This window comes from Xyrauchen texanus, chromosome 28, assembly GCF_025860055.1.
Source record: "Xyrauchen texanus isolate HMW12.3.18 chromosome 28, RBS_HiC_50CHRs, whole genome shotgun sequence".
NCBI lineage: Eukaryota > Metazoa > Chordata > Actinopteri > Cypriniformes > Catostomidae > Xyrauchen > Xyrauchen texanus.
The window spans coordinates 11,137,157-11,159,745 of NC_068303.1; the positions used below are offsets into that span (position 1 = coordinate 11,137,157).

The 22,589-nt window shown below is 37.2% G+C and overlaps 1 protein-coding gene across 4 annotated transcripts in view; it reads right to left on the bottom strand.

Moving 5' to 3' along the window:
* The window catches only part of LOC127621753 (nuclear receptor coactivator 1-like), a 96,499-nt gene that overhangs the window by 23,389 nt on the left and 50,521 nt on the right, over positions 1-22,589 (bottom strand). For all 4 annotated transcript variants that reach the window (XM_052095472.1, XM_052095470.1, XM_052095471.1 and 1 more), the window contains 6 exons: positions 21,113-21,279; positions 4,968-5,074; positions 4,532-4,709; positions 3,332-3,511; positions 2,887-2,985; positions 735-875 (listed from right to left, as the gene is read on the bottom strand). In XM_052095472.1, coding sequence (XP_051951432.1) covers positions 735-875; positions 2,887-2,985; positions 3,332-3,511; positions 4,532-4,709; positions 4,968-5,074; positions 21,113-21,279 — 872 coding nt within the window. The remainder of the gene's footprint in view (positions 1-734; positions 876-2,886; positions 2,986-3,331; positions 3,512-4,531; positions 4,710-4,967; positions 5,075-21,112; positions 21,280-22,589) is intronic.

The window sequence follows — 22,589 nt, forward strand, 5'->3', positions numbered from 1 at the left end:
TCAGATGGTAGAGTCAAAATATGGCGTAAACAGAATGAGAACATGGATCCATCCTCTGATGGCTACTTCCAGCAGGATAATGCACCATGTCACAAAGCTCGAATCATTTCAAATTGGTTTCTTGAACATGACAATGAGTTCACTGAACTAAAATGGCCCCCACAGTCACCAGATCTCAACCCAATAGAGCATCTTTGGGATGTGGTGGAACGGGAGCTTCGTGCCCTGGATGTGCATCCCACAAATCTCCATCAACTGCAAGATGCTATCCTATCAATATGGGCCAACATTTCTATAAAGAATGCTTTCAGCACCTTGTTGAATCAATGCCACGTAGAATTAAGGCAGTTCTGACGGCGAAAGGGGGTCAAACACAGTATTAGTATGGTGTTCCTAATAATCCTTTAGGTGAGTGTACAATCTTTCTCTTGCAGAAAAAATTACCAAAATACTGATGACTCATTTTGTGCTACACCTAAGATATTGGCTATTAAAAAGAGAAAAGCCTGGATGAAACTTCTGGTTTCAGTAGGAGATACATCCAACACATGACACATCACTGAGCAATTGCATGATGTTTCTGAGCTACAAATCAAAACAAGAGTGTCAATCATAAAAATAATTAAATCATAAAACAATCATTCCGAGATCATCTCTAGTGCAAAGAAAGGCAAGGTCTGGTCATTACTGCTTTAAAACAGCAAGTAATTATCCTAATATAATCCCATGCTCACCCTCGTGAAGCAGCTTCTTGGCATGGGAGGGCTCATTGCCCTGAGGCTGGAAGAACGCGTATATGCACTTCCTGACCAGGTCCTCCCAGCCTGGTCGGCCTGTGGCCCTCAGAGCACTCGTCTCAATAGAGATGATTTTCCCTGCACACACACAAACACACAGACAGACAGACAGACAGACAGACAGACAGACAGACACACACACACACAGGAAAAGATCATTAGCTTTATTCAACAGCACTTGAAGTTGGAGACGAGGAAGCTTTTCAAATACCAAATATTACAACAAAACTTTTAGCATTTCCCTTGTGCACTACACCGATTTAAGAAATCAGGAAACAACAAAATTGTCAGTGTTTATACTGTATGAACATATATCATAAGCAAGAGATTTCAGGAATGAAGTCATGGCTGTATATGCACAGGATTCACAATTACGGGAAACAACGTCTTGGCTCGATGTACAGTATCTCACAAAAGTGAGTATACCCCTCACATTTTTGTAAATATTTTATTATATCTTTTCATGTGACAACACTGAAGAAATTACACTTTGCTACAATGTAAAGTAGTGAGTGTACAGCTTGTATAACAGTGTACATTTGCTGTCCCCTCAAAATAACTCAACACACAGCCATTAATGTCTAAACCTCTGGCAACAAAAGTGAGTACACCCCTACGTGAAAACGTACAAATTGGGCCCAAAGTGTCAATATTTTGTGTGGCCACCATTATTTTCCAGCACTGCTTTAACCCTCTTGGGCATGGAGTTCACCAGAGCTTCACAGGTTGCCACTGGAGTCCTCTTCCACTCCTCCATGACGACATCACGGAGCTGGTGGATGTTAGAGACCTTGTGCTCTTCCACCTTCCATTTGAGGATGCCCCACAGATGCTCAATAGGGTTTAGGTCTGGAGACATGCTTGGCCAGTCCATCACCTTCACCCTCAGCTTCTTTAGCAAGGCAGTGGTCGTCTTGGAGGTGTGTTTGGGGTCGTTATCATGCTGGAATACTGCCCTGCGGCCCAGTCTCCGAAAGGAGGGGATCATGCTCTGCTTCAGTATTTCACAGTACATGTTGGCATTCATGGTACCCTCAATGAACTGTAGCTCCCCAGTGCCGGCAGCACTCATGCAACCCAAGACCATGACACTCCCACCACCATGCTTGACTGTAGGCAAGACACACTTGTCTTTGTACTCCTCACCTGGTTTCCGACACACGCTTGACACCACCTGAACCTAAGTTTATCTTGGTCTCATCAGACCACAGGCCATGGTTCCAGTAATCCATGTCCTTAGTCTGCTTGTCTTCAGCGAACTGTTTGCGGGCTTTCTTGTGCATCATCTTTAGAAGAGGCTTCCTTCTCGGACGACAGCCATGCAGACCGATTTTATGCAGTGTGCGGCATATGGTCTGAGCACTGAAAGGCTAACCCCCCACCCCTTAAACCTCTGCAGCAATACTAGCAGCACTCATATGTCTATTTCCCAAAGACAACCTCTGGATATGACGCTGAGCAAGTGCACTCAACTTCTTTGGTCGACCATGGCGAGGCCTGTTCTGAGTCGAACCTATCATGTTAAACCACTGTATGGTCTTGGCCACCGTGCTGCAGCTCAGTGTCAGGGACTTGGCAATCTTCTTATAGCCCAGGCCATCTTTATGTAGAGCAACAATTCTTCCAGTGACCAGTTTGAGGGAGTGTAAGAGCGATGACACCAAATTTAACACACCTGCTCCCCATTCACACCTGAGACCTTGTAACACTAACATTAATGCATTTGGCAGAACAAGTCACATGACACCGAGGAGGGACTTAAATGGACTTGTGGTCCAATTAACATGTATACATGCTGTTGAAGTTGAGCTACAATCACATTATCTAGGTCTGCATGACCATCTTTAAAAAAATCTAGTATGATTTCAGTCAGACTATAGCATTTATTGACATTCTAAAAAGACAAACGATTGTTTTAGTCCAACTGAAAGTGAACTTTGCAATGCAGCAAACATACTGTTTGTTATCACTATAAAATTTGTCCTAGTTTATGATGACCCTGCATGGGCTCTTACATGATGATAGTTTTGGCAGATCAACGGTCTTAGCAGCTGAGACTGGAGTGTGTGTATATGTAACAGAAGACTACCTGTAGGGTCCTGCTTGGTGATGAAGGACTCTGTACTGACAGAGATCGGTAGTGGACGGGGCATTCGACATGCTATACAGATCAAACAGCTTTGCAGGTCTGTGGACAACATAAACCACAATGTGATTTTGAGAGAGGAAGCAACCTCGAAAGCGTAACTTCACAGAATTCAGCAGATTTCTCTCCAAAACAAGCACAGATAATGGAAAATTGCATCTGGGTCCTAAATGTGACTCATCAGATTGAATAAGCCTTGTGAACATAAAAACTCACGAGTAATGCAGTCAGCTTGTAGTTGTGTCGATGAGCGTATGCATGCATAGTCAATATGTGCTTAACTCTAAAAAACTGATTTCATATTTGAACATCAGCTTGTTTCATCAGACTTCCTGTGCTAAGCTTAATATGTAGGTGGGTATGAATTTATGTGCGTGTGTGGTCTCACCTTCGCCATCCTCCTGCACCGCTCTGGGCTGAGAGACCGTGAAGCACTGCATGAGCTCATACTGTTGTCGGGCCTCCTGGTTCTCTGAGTCAACCTCGTCTGGAGGTCTTTTCAGCAACCTGCAGTTAAAAGTGTGGCTGTTTCTCCGGCCTTGCTCCTGAGGCCATGACACACCGTTTACTGAAAACACACACAGATGAGCAAGGTAATGTAAGTGAGAGATAAAAACCATCACAGGCATGTCACTGCGTGCTTAAGAAACAGAGGTTGATCTTGAGAATATTAATAGGGTATCATTAAAACATAATTTACTCATAATTCTGTCATAATGTACTCACCCACATGCCATCCCAGATGTGTATGACTTTCTTTCATCTGGTGAACACAATCAAAGATTTTTAGAAGAATATCTCAGCTCTCTGTATGTCAATACAATGCAAGTGAATGGTCCAAATAGCACATAAAGGCAGACTTAAAGTAATCATTACGACTCCAGTGGTTAAATCCATATTTTCTGAAGCTATATGATAGGTGTAGGTTAGAAACAGATCAATAGTTAAGTCCTTTTTTTCTATAAATCTCCACAATCTCCAAAAGGACTTAAATATTGAACTGTTTCTCACCCCACCTATCCAATGCTTCTGGAGATTACTGATTACTTTTATGATGCATTTATGTGCTTTTTGGGGCTTCAAAATGTTGGCACCCATTCACTTCCATTGTGAGGACCTATAGAGCTGAGATATTCTTCTATAATCGTTGTTTGAGTTCAGCAGAAGAAGTCATACACATCTGGGATGCATAAATGATTTAATTTTTGGGTGAACTATCTTTTTAACAGCCCACTAGATGTGAAGATTACCAATTAATAATTAAATTTTTGTCTGTTTCTCATACAAAGGTACCAAACAAATTCAGAAGACTTGAAATATAGCACACAAATGACATAGACCACTTTTATAATACATTCATGATACTTTTCTTGTGCTTTTTTGCATTTATTTATTTTGTATGTATTTATTTATTATATTGGAGTCCCAGTCCTCTTTTTTAATATGGAACAGAGTGGCCAGGAAATTCTTAAAAAAATGACCTGTTGTTTTTAACAATCTCTTTAAAATGCACAAAAATTTCAGTGTGGCTCTATGAATCTCTTTATCTGTGTGCTCTTACTGTGGCCTTCCTCACTGAGCTACTCACCAAGGCTCTTGGGTAGCAGATTACGCACAAATTCGTTGTGATCTCCCACATGAAGGATGCTGTAGACACTGGAGGTCATCAGCTCTTCCTGGGTGTAGCCCAGATAACTGGTGACATTCTCAGACACAAACACAACACGCCCCTCACGGTTCACAACGAAAAAGAAGCCATCCAGGGCCTTGACGAATAGGCAGGGAAAAGCATGGGAAGGAAGACAAGATAGAAGATAAAAAGACAAGTAAAGAAGTTAAGCATCTACCTCTGATGGGAAGTGCCTTGCACAAAGCGCCCAAGGACCACAGACACAATCCCATCCATGGATGACGATGTCAGATGAGGCCAAAATACAAATACAGGTCTACAGTAACACTATGAGATCATACAACCTCATTTTCAGTATTTTTAACATATAAAAAGCCCAAAATGTCTGAAATACCTCCAAGAGAAGCGGCCCAAGGGCCTCCTTCTCAACCATGCCCTGACTGCTGGACGATATGTCACTCTTCTGCACCTCATTATCTGGAGACATTAGAGCTGCTTTCTCTGTGAACACACAAAGAACATCACTTTCAAATCCCAAGCCACCAGAGACATTTCATTATGACTGCATGAACCTAAGGCTAGATGTATGTGCACTTGCTGTTCGCAGCACTGTAAAGAAATGTGCATTATCTCACTATTGTCCTCCTTCCTTCTTCTGGATTGGGTGGATAAAAGCTACACAGTGGAAGCCTCTCCAAAACTAATGTGAGCAAAGAGATACTTTTGGACGGCAAATGTGCGGCAAACCCTCTTCAGAAAAGCTTGAGACAGAACAGTCACATTCCGGTCACTCTCGTCCCAGTTAGACTCAAAGAGCTGATATAATGTGTAAATTATTATTCTGCAGCCAAACTACTTAACCTTCCTTCTCCTCTTGAGATCAAAGCTTCTGAAGGACTACATGAGAACACTGTTCAGTCCAGCAGCTGGAGAGAAGAGAGGATGAGTCTGTTTGTTTTGGGATGGATTCTAAGTGAAGACTTCTTGAAGGAAAGGCTAAATTTAGATCAGAGCTGCTTTGCATGTGCCGTATTTACATACATAACAGCAATGTAGCTCTCGCTCAGTAACTTTTGCAGAACACACAACTCCACCATGAAATAAATCTGGTTTGTTGCCTTCTGAACTTTGGACCACAGGAGTTTAAAATGAGGTCAATCTGATGGGAGGGGACAGGAGTTACAAAGATTTAGGCCAAAAACATATTCTACGCATTTACACAAACACTGATACAATAGCTTCAGGCAAAAACAAATAAATAAATGCATTACAAAGGCGTTGCTCAGTTGTACATCCTGAAAATGCTTTCTTGCATTACTTTGGTGGTAACAAAGCTCAGAACTCTACCTCCAAATGTATGAGCCATTAAAGGAATAGTCAAGTAATTTTTATTTGTATAGCACTTTTCACAAAACACATCGTTTCAAAGCAGCTTTATAGAAAATCATGCATTAACAAAAAATGAAACTGTAATATCTATAAAGTCTAAGAGTGATCATTGTGGAGTTTGATTAAACATGATTGTAAATTGTGCATAGAAATTAAATTATTAAATAATAATTGTATTTAGAACCCCAAGCTGAAGGTGACTGTGGCAAGGAACACAAAACTCCATAAGATGTTGGTTAATGGAGAAAAATAACTTTGGGAGAAACCAGATTCACTGTGGGCGTCAGTTCCCCTCTGGCTAACCAGCATGAATATTATGCCAATATTAGTTATTTATGTGTGGTGCAAGTCATGGTTTTAAATTTATAAATTAAGCGTTAAGGTCCATTGTTAATATTTTTTTTTTATTACTTTAAGATTAATGACTAATATCTTTGAAGTCCATCTTGGATTAACTGCAGAAATTCACATTGATGCATTGTCTTTTGTTAGTTGGCAGATGAAGGCTTTTGTTGGCAATTAAATGATCCCATTTCAAGAGTGTAGTCTATCAATAGACAAAGGTAATGCAGGCAGAGATTAATGAGGTGCATCGCAGATCAACATGCAGGTCATTTCGGCGAGGTTGGGTGGGGACCATCCTAAATCTAATGTTCAGGCAGTGGCATATGAAGTATCCGATGTCTTATAGTTGGAGTTGGAATCAGTTCATCCTCTGAAGTCAAAAGACTGAAGTGATGTCTGGCTGGCACCGGCTGTAGGTTGACGTCATCTTTCAGTGATACGTAGAAGTTGAGTCTGACAACAAGCAGGAACGGAGCTGGATCTGGCTGGCTCTGGTAACCTCAGGATATGAATCCCAAGGTTGAGACATGGAAACAAACAAATTAATATTAGAGTAGATGCCATTCAATTTTATGCAGCGTTATAGATCATGATGGATGTTTCTGGTCCTGGCAGACCTAACTAAAGCAGCCTAATTGTGAGTTGATGGAAAAATTCTGTGTATGCCTGGCTTAATAGATGAGTCTTTAGTCTAGACTTAATCTGAGTGAGTGTGTCTTCATCCTGAAATGTGTTAGGGAGACTATTCCATAGCTTAGGAGCCAAGTATGAAAAGGATCTACCTCCTTTTGTGGATTTTGATATTCTTGGAATTATTAACAAGCCAGAATTTTGTGATCGAATATATAGTGTGTCAGAAGGTCACTTAAGTACTGTGGAGCTAGACCATTCAAAGATTTGTATGTAGTTAACAGAATTAAAACATTTATAAGAAATCGAACAGGTAGCCAATGTAACGACGATAGAATGGGGCTATATCATCATATTTCTTGGTTCTAGTCAGCACCCTGGCAGCTGCATTTTGAACCAATTGAAGTTTATTTATTAACTTGCTAGACATCCTCCCAGTAATGCCTTACAATAATCTAGTCTTGAGGTCATGAACACATGAATTTGTTTTTCGGCATCGGCAACAGAGAGCATGTATCGTATTTTAGCAGTATTTCACTTGAGGAAAAATGCTGTTCTACAAACACTAGAAATGTGATTTTCAAAGGACAGATTGTTATCAAATATAACACCTAATTAACACCTAATTTCTTTGCCGTTTTTGGTCCAATAATTAGTACCTGTTTTGTGGAATTAAGAAGAAGGAAATGTCTGGCCATTCAATCTTTGATTTCATTGATACACTCTGCTAATTTGGAGAATTGTGAATTTTCATAACAGTGGAAACTTTTTCATGATTCCTGATAACATCTCCCAGGGGAAGCATTTATAAGGAGAAAAGCAGAGGTCCTAAAATGGATCCCTGTGGCACTCCATCCATAACTTTTGTTTGATTTGACAATTCCTCGTTTACACATACAAAGTGGCAGCGGTCAGATAAATAGGACCTAAACCATGCTAATACAAGTCCACTAATGCCAACATAATTCTCCAGCCTATTCAAAAGGCAGCACTGAGATCTAAAAGCACTAGAAGAGAAATGCAGCCATGATCGTATGATAAGAGCAAGTCATTTGTAACTAATAAGTGCAGTCTTTGTAATGTGATGGGGCCTAAATCCTGATTGAAATTCTTCAACTATTCCATTTCTCTGTAGAAATTAGCGTAGTTGGGAGGACACTAAATTTTCTAGTATTTTTGACATAATTTGGTATAATTGAAATCAGTATGTATTTTGCAAATTCTCTAGGATCAAGCTGTGGCTTCTTAATAAGCAGTTTGCTAAATGCCATTTTAAAGTTTCTTGGGACATGTCCTACGGATAGTGAAGAGTTCATAATATTATCATAATATTTGCTAAGTTTTGTTAGCTCTTCATGAACTATGACGGCAATGGATTGAAGTTGCTCGTGAGCAAAATTACGAGACACTGTTTTCTGAGGTGGTGTGACATCTGAATGCATGGTTCCAATTTTATTTATGATTATTTCAATTTTATCGGTAAAAAAGATTCATGAAGTCATTACTATTGTGCTGCGACGGAATATCTGGTAGAGTCGATGCATTATTCCTAACCAATTTAGCCACAGTTCTGAATAAACACCTAGGATTGTTGTGGTTATTTTCTATGACTTTGCTAAAATATGCTGACCTGGCAGCTTTTAGTGCCTGTCTGTAGCTACAGACACTATCCTTCAATGCACCGCAAAATACCTCTAATTTTGTATTCTTCAACTTGTGCTCCATTTTCCAAGCTGCTCTCTTGAGAGCATGAGTGTGATCATTGTACCACGGTGCAAGGCATTTTTCTTTAATTAAATGGGGACGACACTATCAAGAGAGCTAGAGAAAAGTGTATTTATACTTTCTGTTATTACATCAAGTTCTTCTAGACTTTGTGGCTTACAGAGTATGTGAGACAATTCTACTCTGCAAAGCTATTTTTAGTGGTTGAAAGAATAGTTCTACCTGAACGATTGCATGATGTAGATTGAGTGATATAAGCTCATTGCAACACACAAGAGTTGAGGCAATGATCTGAGATGTCATCACTCTACGGTAGAATTTCTATAATATCAACATCAACTCCATATGACAGAATTAAATCTAGCTTATGATTATGGTGATGAGTTGGTCCTGTCACATTTTGTCTCCAAGAGAGTTGAGAATATCGATACACACTAATCCCAAAGTGTCATTTTAATTATCTATGTGAATTATCTATGTCACTAACAATTAAAGCTCCATCTACTTATGGAGTGGTGGTGGCGTAGTGGACTAAAGCACATAACTGGTAATCAGAAGGTCGCTGGTCCCCACAGCCACCACCATTGTGTCCTTGAGCAAGACACTTAATCCAAGTTGCTCTGGGGGGATTGTCCCTGTAATAAGTGCACTGTACGTCTGCCAAATGAGTAAATGTAAATGTACTTTAACTACTAGATCTGGTAGAAAATTAGCAAATTCACCAAGGAAAACAGAGTAAGGTCCGGTTGATCTATATACTGTAGCAAGGGCAAGAGAGATTTGTTATTTATATCTGACGATGTCATATTAAGCATTATAAGTTCAAAAGACTTAAACTTATATCCTGTCCTCTGAGTAACAGCAAAAACTTCACTGTAAATTGTAGCAACACCTCCTCCTAAACCCTTCAGACGAGGCTCATGTTTATAACAATAACCTGGAGGAGTAGATTCATTTAAACTAATATATTCATAAAGTAGCCCTACCTTTATATGATGTTTATCTTAAAATGCTTTGTTTGTTTTTTCAAGTTTGACCTTAATAAAAAAAATTATAAATTATTTAGTGAGAGTTTTGTGTTTGGTAGTTCAGGGAACAGTCACAGTCTCAATGTGATATGTATTTTACGCGACCTGTGTGATGTCTCAAGGCAGCTAGCAGATGTTTGGATTAACCAGTTTGTCTGCTTCCTGACCTGGACCCCAGTTAGTCAAATACTACCATTATTAAGACTATAAGTCAAATTACTACAGAGGAGAGCGGCATCTTCCATGGAGGGATGGAGTACATCTCTCTTTAGTATGTCAGGTCTACTAAAAACTCATCCAATTGTCTATAAATCCTATGCTATTTTCCAGACACCACTCAGACATCCAGCCATTCAGTGACACTAATCTACTACAAACCTTGTCACCACAATGAGCAGGTAGGGGGCCAGAGCATATTACAGTGTCTGACATCGTTTTTGCAAGTTCAAGCACATCTTTAACATTATCTCTATTGATCTCCGACTGGCGAAGCTGGACATAGTTAGTACCGACATGAATAACAATTTCAGAAAATCTATGTTTAACATTAGCCAGCACTTGTAAATTTTACCTGATGTCAGAAGCTCTGGCACACAAAATGCATGGAGACACTGGAGTCTCTATTTCCACGTTGCTTACAATAGAATCACCAATTATTAGGGCACTTTCGACATGATTCTCAGTGGGTGCATCAGTATCTACCAGCTTCTTTTTCTCACTGACCTCCACTAGCGTTCGGATGCTTGTCTTTAACTCATTCATCTTGTCTGTCAGCTTGACTAATTCCTTAAATGTATTACATATAAACCCTTCACTGCTGATGGAAGAAGCTATAGTAAACATGTGGCATGTAATGCAGGAAGCAATAACATGAGCGGATGCCATGACTTACCGCAATTTATGTTGTTGTTGTTGTTCTTGAGCAGCGAGAATGTGGTTCCTAATCATCAGATGTTTGAGATTGATGCAATAATCTGTGTAAAACACAGTGGAGAAAACGAATGCACACAGTCGAGATGCGAGATGTGGACAAGTGGAAAAAAGAAAGAAAAAAACAAGAGAAATGGGTGCGCACGGTAAAATACACACAGATGAAACAGTAGAAAAGCAGAAAAATCTGAAGCACGCGGTAAAATAGCAAAGAATAAAATAATGAATGTATAAGAATAAGAAATGCTAAGCAGGCTAGCAAGTTACAAACACTTGTGCAGCCTGCCGTCAGCAACAGCAAAAGGAAGTGATTCAGGAACAGAATAGTTCACCCAAAAATAAATATTCTCTCACTGCTCACTGTATGACTTTCTTTCTCCTGCTGAATGCAAACAGTAGTTTAAAAGGAATTACATATTTATTTGTTTCTAACCAACACCTATCATATTGCTTCTGAAGATATAGATTTAACCACTGGAATCATATGGATTACTTTTATGCTGCCTTTACATGATTTTAGGAGCTTAAAAGTTCTGGCAACCACTCACTTGCATTGTATGGACCAACAGAGCTAAACATTTTCTTATACAAACCTTCATTTGTGTTCAGCAGAAGAAAGAAAGTCATACACATCTGGGATGCATGAGGGTGAGTAAATGATAATAGAATTTTCATTTTTGAGTGAAATATCCCTTATACGTAGTAGGATGTGTTATTCAGGTAGCTAGTTATAAACATGTCAAAAGTTTAACCTGCTCGGCTAGAACCGAACCGTATGATTTTCTGTTTTGCTAATGGTTCCCGAAAGTGTCAATTTTCCACTGATGCAGACAGACATGTACTAAAATACTCAAACAGTGTTTCCTGCAGTGCAAATCAGTGGCAATGCAGCCCCCTATTAAATGTAGAGTGTGAAACACACAGCGTGTGGAATGTAGATGATTCCCAAACAAATTTCTCTAATTACCAGTTTGTTTGTTTTTTAACCTTTAGGTTGTGTTCCAGTCAATTTGACCCAGATTACTTTTTTCTTACAATTTTGTATTTATTTATTTTATTTTTAATTGAAATAAAATTCCTTGACTGTGTTCACATATTGTATCTGAAAACATCAAACAAATTTGGACCCTTTTCTTTACATTTCTTTGGATTTAATTTACTTTGTTACACTTGTGTTCCCAGTCAGAAATTACTGGCCATTGGAAATAATGGATTAGACTACAAACTACAGAAATATTAAGTGCTCAGGAGCATCCCAGTCCTTCAGATGAGCACATATGTGGATGTGTGTTTGCACACACACACACACACACACACACACACACACACACACACAGCATCGATTTCCATATATACTCTTTGAGGAATATTTCAAGATCTACTAATCATATTATGTTTTGTTTGGGCTCGTTTGAATTGGGATAGTCTGCTGTAAGTTACATGTCATTTATATGTCATGACTCTCCTGTTTATTAAATGTATGTCTGTGGGAATTTCATACACTAAAACTCACTGCAGTTTGGCCTCTGAGTGATATAATTTTGTTCATTGTATTCTAGAACTTGAGACCTTTCTAACAATATATAACATGTCTATCTCATCTTTTTTATGGTTTTACCAACTTCGAATATAATTGTTGTGTTAACAAAATTGCAAATGATGAGAACAAAAGCACAAATTAAGAATTGGTAGGATCAGCTTGGTAAAGTCCAGATTCAAAGCTTTAAAATGACACATATTTTGTTCAGATCAAGCAAGTGCTTATTAATTTATTACATATTTATTGATTTTTTTTCTCTCCATAGGGAGAGCCCCCCACGAGCCCAGTATGGCGAAGTCAATAAATTATATATTTTTTAAATATGTATGAAAACGGAGCACAAAACCTGTCATAATTACTAAAAAGTAGTTGATAAAAAGATCTAATGCAATATCTTGTGATAACATATAGAATATGAGAGATTTATAAACAATCTTAGAGGGCAGGTATATAGTGCTACCAATGTAGTCCGATTCCCGAACAAAAAGACTCTTATCAGCCAGTTCTTTTTAGTGAATCAAAAACTCATACATCAGTCTGAGTGGTTACTGAATTAATTTTTCTGACACGCAAGTTATGAATTTCGACATGTTCAACTCAAAATGAAATACAAACTGCCCAACGTGGTCTTCTGCTGTTGTAGTCCATCCACCTCAAGGTTCGACGTGTTGTACATTCTGAGATGCTATCCTGCTTACTGCAATTGTACAGAGTGGTTATCGTAGTTGCCGTAGTCTTTCTGTCAGCTCGAACCAGTTTGGAAATTCTCCATAGACCTCTCTCATCAACAAGGCATTTCAGTTTTTTTGGCACCATTTTGGGTAAAAATTCCTAGTAGATTAGCTGTTACAGAAATACTCAAACCAGCCCGTCTGGCACCAACAATCATAACATGGTCCAAATCATGGAGATCAAATTTTTTTCCATTATGATGATTGATAAATAACTGAATCTCCTGACCCGTATCTGCATGATTTAATGATTTTCACTGCTGCCATAGGATTGGCTGATATGATAATGGCATGAATAAGTAGGTGTACAGATGTTTCTTATAAAGTGCTCAGTGAATTTTCTAATAAAGTGCTCATTGCAAAACACTAGCACTGTGGTTATATAAATTTTTATCAATTATACTCTATCCTGAAAACATTTTTGTTTGGGAAGGTGAATACTTCAATCAATTTCAGCCAGGAATTCAACTACTCAGAGCAAACAAAAGTAATGGCTGCCGGTTTCCGTGGCATTTGTCCTCCCAGTTGTGCTCTGACTTTATTTCTCTTGTTTCAAATTGAATCTGCTTGAGGTTTTTTTTCAAGTGCATTGGTGGAGGGGCTGAAATGTTAATGAAGCGCACTGTGCTTTTTGCGAGCATGGCTGAAATGTCTTTTTCCATGAAAAATGTCTTTGATTTATCATTCATCAAAGTGAAAATGACATTGGGTCTTGGTGGGTCCTCGTTCAAATCAACCGACAGACACATCAAAAGAGGCAAACTTTTCCCATACAATGCACAAATGGGATAGATTCAGAGCTCTTTCAGGCCAAACCTCAAATCATTGGAAGTTACAAATCACATCGCATGTTTACGTGTACATGCACTGATGTTTACATGAACTTAAAGTGCGATTTCAGTCAGAAATTACATTAATATTTATAAAAATCATATTTTTTAAATGTTTTGTAAACGTTTTACTAACTTTCCTAGATAATGCTATTGTAGCTGGCCTTCATCCAGCATGTGTAAACCTTAATTGAACTGAAACTGACCTCGGCATTGTGAAAGACAGAGGTGCCCAACATGTACAGGCCATGATATACTTACAGATAAGTTCTTCCTCGTTCTTTTGCCTCGCTCAGAGTCAAAAAGAAGTTCTGAACAGCTGAGCAATAGTATACTGTTTGTGAACATCCAGACACCCTCCAGACCGCGGTGGTAGGCATTTAGAGGAGCATTTAAATATGAGGACACATGTCATGTAAAACCTAACTAATGTGACATTAAAATGTGTTATCAAGAAATATATATGCAGTAGAATCGGTTTACATTCTGCATTCAAGGAGCTACTGAGCTAACACATTATACACAGTCATAATATGCACTGTTTAAACTTTGTTATTGTAATTTATGATGACACTGATACTTCTGCAAAAATGGGTGTATAAAAGAGTGTTTACGGGCAAAATGCAGACAAAAGATTGATGATAGGCATACCTTAATACGGATAGATGTGTGAATGGCTTTCGCTGCAGATGCCACATGAGTGAATGGGCACTTGAGAGTATTTGAGTATATTTGAATCCTTTTTTAGACTAATTAAACAAAATGAAACAAAAAAGACATGACTCTACTCGAACAATCGTGCAGATGTAGGTATAGTTGGAGTCAGAAGTTTACATACACCTTAGCCAAATACATTTAAACACAGTTTTTCACAATTCCTGACATTTATTCTTAGAAAACATTCCTTGTCTTAGGTCAGTTAAGATCACTACTTTATTTTAAGAATGTGAAATGCAAGAATGATAGTAGAGATAATTATTTATTTCAGCTTTTATTTCTTTCATCACATTCCCAGTCGGTCAGAAGTTTACATACATACAATTTGTTAGTATTTGGTAGCATTGCCTTTAATTGTTTAACTTGGGTCAAACATTTTGGGTAGCTTTTCACAAGCTTCTCACAATACGATGCTGGAATTTTGTCACATTCCTCCAGATAGAACTGGTGTAATGGAGTCAGGTTTGTAGGCCTCCTTGCTCGCACACACTTTTTCAGTTCTGCCAACAAATTTACTATCAGATTGAGGTCAGGGCTTTGTGATGGCGACTCCAATACCTTGACTTTGTTGTCCTTAAGCCATTTTGCCACAACTTTGAGGTATGCTTGGGGTCACTGTCCATTTGGAAGACCCATTTGCTTTAACTTCATGGCTGATGTCTTGAGATGTTGCTTCAATATACAGTACTGTGCAAAAGTTTTAGGCACTTGTGAAAAATGTTGCATGAGGATGTCTTCAAAAATAATGACATAAATAGTTTTCATTTATCAATTAATGTCATACAAAGTCCAGTAAACAAAAAAGCTAAATCAATATTTGGTGTGACCACCTTTGCTTTTAAACAGCACCAATTCTCCTAGGTTCACCTGGGCAAAGTTTTTCTTACGATGTTCCGCTCTTCTTGGAGAATTCACAACAGTTCTTCTATCTATTTAGGCTGTCTCAATTGCTTCTGTCTCTTTATGTAATCTCAGACTGACACGTTCAGTGGGGCCATGACATCTGTAGCAGGGCTCCCTGTTCTTCTATCCTAATCTTTTCTATTTGCAAATGTAATGTTTTGGAGTCTAACTATTCCTACTGACACACTAAAGCTGAAGATATAAATAACCATCTTAAGACAAATGCTTTTGTGAAACATCTTATGTGCCTAAGACTTTTGCACAGTACTGTGTACATATAATTTTCCTTCCTCATTATGCCATCTATTTACACCAGTACTTCAGCAAAGCAACTCCACAACATGATGTTGCCACCCCAATGTTTCATGGTTGGGATAGTGTTCTTCGGCTCGCAAGCCTAACCCTTTTTCCTCCAAACGTAACAATGGTCATTATGGCCAAAAAGTTTAATATTTGTTTCGTCAGACCATAGAAAATTTGACAGAATGCGCCTCCTTCCTGAGCGTTGTGATGGCTGTGTGGTCCCATGGTGTTTATTCTTGCATACAATTGTTTGTACAGATAAATGTGGTGCCTTCAGGCATTTGGAAATTGCTCCCAAGGATGAACCAGACTTGTGGAGGTCCAAATTTTTTTTTTTCAGGTCTTAACTGATTTCTTTTGATCTTCCCATGATGTCAAGCAAAGAGGCACCGAGTTTAAAGGTAGGCCATAAAATACATCCACAAGTACACCTCCTATCAGAAGCTAATTGGCTAATTGTCTAAAGGCTTGACATCTTATTCTGGAATTCTCCAAGTTGCTTAAAGGCACAATTAACTGTGTATGTCATATTCTGACCCACTAGAATTTTGATATAGTCAGTTAAAAGTGAAACAATCTGTCTGTAAACAATTGTTGGAAAAATTACTCATGTCATGCACAATGTAGATGTCCTAAACAACTTGCCAACTATAGTTTGCTAATATGAAATCTGTGGAGTGTTTAAAAAATTTGATTTATTGACTTCATCCTAAGTGTATGTAAACTTATGACTTCAACTGTACATTTTCACCAGATCACTAATAACTCGGCATGCTAGTGTGTTCATGTTGAATGATCTTGAATGAATGAACAATGAAACAATGCAGGTGGAGCTTCAGGTCACATCTACTGATGATGTGAGCCAATGGCAGTAAGATGTTTTGTAGCCAGTTAGAAGTATTCCTTAAAGTTCAACCATTAGTGTCATGAATTCAGAAACGAATTCAGAACATTAAATATTTAAATGTTCTTTAAATGTCTCATATATGTACCCACAGAGGTGTGGTGGGAGTCTGAAAGATTGCAAACAGCACACTGTTGCTCAGCTGTTTCAAACTTCTTTTTACACCTGAACAAAGAATGAAGAAGAGCTTCTTCAGAAGTATATTGGGGCCTTTAAGATGGAGCAAGAGCATTCTAATCCAAGAGGCACAGATTTGTCTACTTGATTTACTTGATGACTGAAATCTTTTAATTATTTATTTATTAATACATTTTTTATCCCCTATTCTCCCAATTTGGAATGCCCAATTCCCACTACTTAGTACTTAGTTGGCGCGGTCACTCACCTCAATCCAGGTGATGGAGGACAAGTCTCAGTTGCCTCTGCTTCTGAGACAGCCAATACATTTTTTTAAAATATATTTAAAAAACAGATGATGGTATACATCTGGCATATTCAGCTCAAGAGGTAAGGGTATTTCCTTGTCTAACAATATTAACACCTAAGCCCTGGATAGGAGAGGAGGGGTGGCCAGTTACTGTTGATTTTTCTCTCATGGAGAAAGGGGAAGCTGAGGTCTACGAGAGGCCCTCTCTTGCACAAGGTCAGGGGGCAGGGAAGCTTAGCCATTGGCTGCTCTCTCGTACGCCCCTGTGACCCCCCTTTCCCTGGGGCTGAGAGCTCTGAATGGAAACAGAGATGAGGGCCTGTGCTCTGGGTGACAAACTGGAGAATGAAAGCATATGAAAGTGTGAGATGACCCTAAAATTTGGCTGATGACAAGAACAAAAACATTTAGTTTTTAAACTGAAAAACATCAGTCATTAAACAATATCTTATACAGTATATATTAGGGCTAAAACGATTAGTCAACGTTATTGACAACATTGGCAATACAAAAAAAATTCTAATATTTTCGTTGTCGAATAGTCGTTTGATCTCATTTAATGTAAGATGAGCCCACATTAAACTTTAATGATGATGCACGAGAGCAGCACTGCAGCTCGTGTCTGACTGAGGAGAGGAAGAATTACACCGCTCACTGTCCAGATGCACTCCACACTTTCCAAACAGCTTCAGGTGATGTAGATTGGAATGTATGAGGGAATTATATAAAAATACCAAATAAGAAAAATACAGAAGCACTCGCGCCTTAGCGCCTCTTTTATGAGTTGCTCGAATGTCCCGATCTATGGGGGAGAGAGTGAAATTGTACACACTGAGACTGAGGCACACTCTGTCGCGCGGACACTCATCCCTCGAGCATGCATGCTTAATGCAGATAGATTATAACGTGATGGCTAGCGACTTATTGAATCAATGTCAATACGCAGCTTTATTAATAAGGGAGAGTTTTTTTGTGAGTTAAAGATGGATTGAAGTGAACAGAAAGGTGAGAGAGGAAGTCTTCGCCCCATTATACACTGCAACAAAATATATTTTTGATTTGTTTTTGTTTGTGTTCCAATATAAATATCTTAAACTCCTTTAAAACAACGTACATTTTCTTTAGCAGCTATACTGCAGAATAAAAAATTGTTATCTGAAAATTTTGAAAATAATATTAAAAACAAAAATATTTTAAAATATCGAAACATCCTTTAAAAAAAGATTCATTCATCTGAGAAGAAACATAAGATATTTATAAATGCTTTTATAGAATAGATCTTGAATATAAGTATATTTTGTCTTTACTGCACTTGCAGATATATAACAAAGTGAAAAAAACACTTCTATAAAAAATACACTTATATTTAAGATACACTCTCTTAAAGCAAGTCTAAATATCTTATATGTTGCTTCTCAAGTAAATGTATCTTGTTTTAAGGATTTTTAGACAATTTTAAATGGAAAACAAGACAAAAACACTTGATAACGATATTATTTTTTGCAGTGAATTTCTTTACTGAATTAAACTTAATAAAAAGTATTTTCCTTTTAATTTAGCAAATGTCATTTAAAGGTATTTTTAAAAGATGATTTTGTCCAATTTATTGTTAGTAAGCACATTTAATACAGCCTTTTATGTCGGGACACAAGCTGAATAATCTTTTAAGAGCTAATGATTAATCATTGTAATAATTGCCGAATAGTCAAATTACCGTTCTAATAATCATTACATTCATCGATTATCAACATAATCATTAGTTGCAACCCTAGTATATATCTTAGTACCAAGTGTGCATTGAACTGTGTACTTCAATGAATCAGATTTAAATTATTTTAAATAAATATATATATACTTTTTTATATACTTATTACTTACTTATTATAAAGGAAATTATTTATGTTTATTACCCACTAGAGGTCATAGGCAAAATTAAGTAAGTATTGTTATAATGGCACATATAAATAAAATTATTAAATAAGTGTCATTATTTCTGTTTCATTAATGAAACACAGTTATGGAAATACAAATGGCTTTATTAATAATGAGATGAGAAACGAGATTTTATGCTTTGTTTACACTTCAATTTGCAAGTTTCCAAGTTCCTCTCACTGGGAGATGTTAAAGAAATATACCAGGTTCAATACAAATTAAGCTCAAATGACAGCATTTGTCATTTGCATAATGTTGATTAATACCAAAAAAAGAAAGAAAAAAAATCGACTTGTATCTCATTTTCTTTAAAAAAAGCAAAAATCTTGGTTATAGTGAGGCACTTGCAATAGATGTGAATTGGGCCAATCCATTAAAATACTCGCTGTTTCAAAAATATAGCCACAAGTATAAAACAATATCCGTGTTAACATGATATTATTGTGATAAAACCGCTTACTAACCTTTTCTTTATTAAGTTATATCCAATTTTATAACTTTGTTTTGCCATGACGACGCAACACCATAAACCCTGTAATCCAGTAAAAAAATTTATAATCTAAATTTTAGTATAAGTAATACAAGTAAATTGTAATATATTTTTTTAATAGAAGAATTATTGTAAGTGCTTTTATAAAATAAAAAGCTTCATATTTCTGCCTTTAACCCTCAAAGAACTGGCCCCATTCATTTCTATTGTAAGTGCCTCACAGTGATCTCAATTTTTGCATTTTTTTAAGAAAAGGAGGGACGATTCAAAATAAAATGTTCTGGTATCTTTTGATTGAGATACTAAACCTGGAATATCCCTTTAATGGAATAATTTCTTTGCAATGAAGTAGACATGTCTTATATGCAAGGTACTTTAATGAAATATAATCTAAGTCAGTTCCTCAAGCAAACATAAATATTGGCAAGGGTCACATACTGGCTATGCCAATTAAATGAATACTACATCGGTTTTACTTTAAGGTCAACCATAAAGCACTTCCTAACAAATAGAACTATCAAAGATAAGGAAAGAAGCTTTGGTTACAAGGACCTTACTCAACTCAAGGTCTCACTGGTTGTTCTTGGAAAATATTTAACCATTGAGAGGTCTTCTCAATCAGATCATATAAGAACTAAGCCTGCTTTGGTGAATCAGTTTAAATCAAGTCTGTGGATGGGCAAACCAACAGCTCAAGGATATATGGATATATACTAAACAAATGCTGAAATATCCACTGATAATCTTTCCATTTAAAATCTCACTTGCAGATGCATATAGCCTATTCATTGCAATTGGTCACGACTGACCAATGGCCTTTTTCATCACTGCAGTCAAATCTGACATGACATTTGAATATGCCCAATATTGCTTTGAAAGACTGGGAACAGTGCCCGTCACGTGAACTACACTACTTCTACTGTGCTTTTATGTAGCCCAAAAGTAAAAATCATCATCCACTATTACTGTATGTAAAGTCAAAGATCTGCTTGGACATTCTGCTTAACATCTCCTTTAATGTCACAGAAAATAAAATAAAAATGTATTGGAACAACATGAGGGTGATTAAATGACAAAATATTTATTGTTGAGTGGACTTCATCTTTAAAACGTCCTTGCTGCATTCATTAGAATTATACAGAACCAATTCCACATCCTGGCAGAACCTCAACAATGTACAAAGTAGGTGTTGGAGTACACAGACATTATGTGTGTTCACATCATTTTATGGTGTTTCCCAAGAGCTCTAACCAGTTACTGATTAAAACAAACCAAAGAGGTAAGCAAATAATCATCCTCTGAGCACCCCAAATATATCGCAGTAAAAGCTCAGCACAACCGATTTAGAAGCTCTAAAAAAGGAGTGACAAGTCTCGTTCTCACCAATGTGATTTGCAACCAATCCAACAAAAACAAAATATTTTGTTGTTTTTTCACATACTTTATGAGCTTATCTCCTCATTTATAGTTGTCCTTGTTTATCTTTAAGTTCATTCAAGGATCACAAAATGTCAACAAACAAACCAATTTGATCAAGGATGTCAACAAACACACCAACCATTATGAGTGCCATGTACATCACAACTGTTGCAGTCAATTGAACTGTCAAAGTATTTCCAGTGTCAATATCCTGTCTTAACTGTGAAATAAAAGGGACTATTTAAATGCAGCCCGAATGTAGCACCAACGGAAGAGCACGGACACTGGCTACTCACCCTTTTCACGATGTTTGATCTGCTGGATCTGGTCCACGGTGCTCTTTAAGATGTGGCATTTGTCCGGCTTCACGTTCAGGCTGGCAATGTCACTCATGTTGGCCGATAGCAGCTCTGCCAGTTCGTCAATGTAGCGGCATTCCAGCTCTCGCCGTCGCTTCTCCACACTACATGGACACAAACATAAACAAAGAGAATTTTACATTTAAGATGACAACATATTATTGACAACTAGAGTAAAACTTAAATCATATGAAAATAGTACTATATGAAAAATCTAAATATATAAATACAAATAAAATGCTCTAACGCTGCATCATAAGCCAGGTGGGATACTACAAGTTTCAGCGAGACGCAATTTGTCAATCCACACTGAACATGCTACCGCTGCACAAAAGGGCTGCACAATTCAGACAAAATGTCATACTACGATTATTTTTAATAAGCATTTTGATTGTAATTTGAACTGATATGATAAACAAAAAAACAGTGATTCCTTTGACCAAAATTTGGTCACATTTTGCCCATGCTTTACTGCCAATAAAAAACTGAGGCTACTCTTTAATGTTTCGTACTTGAGTCCTCTTAAGAAGAACCAAATTTGGAAATGTTTTTCTTTAACCACAAACAAAAAAAATAAAACAGTGAAATGAGAGAGAGAAAAAAATCCTGTCTTCTTTGTAGTCACGATCACATGTCCACCATGTAGTAGGGCTGCACGATTATGATGAAAATCATAAATGTCGACTATTTTCTATGATATTGTAATTGCGATTATACATTTCATTATACATATACATACATACATACATATGATTAGCCTTTGCCTTCATGCACACATCAAACGAAAAAATATGTAGTGCAATGGGAGTACACCTAAATGCAATGCTGTCATTGACACTTTACACAAATATTTAATTGTGACAGCTGTAATTGTAATCTCAATTTTGTTTTTGATTAATTGTGCAGTCCTACCGTGTACCGTGGAACCCAGTCAACTATTATATTTGTAATATTATTAGAGATAGCCTATTAATATTATTATTATTATACAAGCGTAATATACAGAAGGTAGTTTAATATATATATATATTAAAATTTTGAACAATGCAAAATGAATGGCAGCACTGAAGTTATAGCTTAGGAATTTGCCATTGGCATATAGAAGAAAATGCTTCAGCCTTTTTCAATAAATGAAAACTGTGGCTACATAGCTATTGCGTAATTGTACAATTTTCCTGAAAATCAAAAAGAAAATACTTATATATATATATATATATATATATATATATATATATATATATAGAGAGAGAGAGAGAGAGAGAGAGAGAGAGAGAGAGAGAGAGAGAGAGACAGAGCATTCAGAAATTATTCAGACCCCTTAATTTCTTTCACATTTTGTAATGTTGCAGCCTCATGCTAAAATTCTTCAAATTATTTATTTTTTCTCATCAATCTACACTCCATACCCCATAAT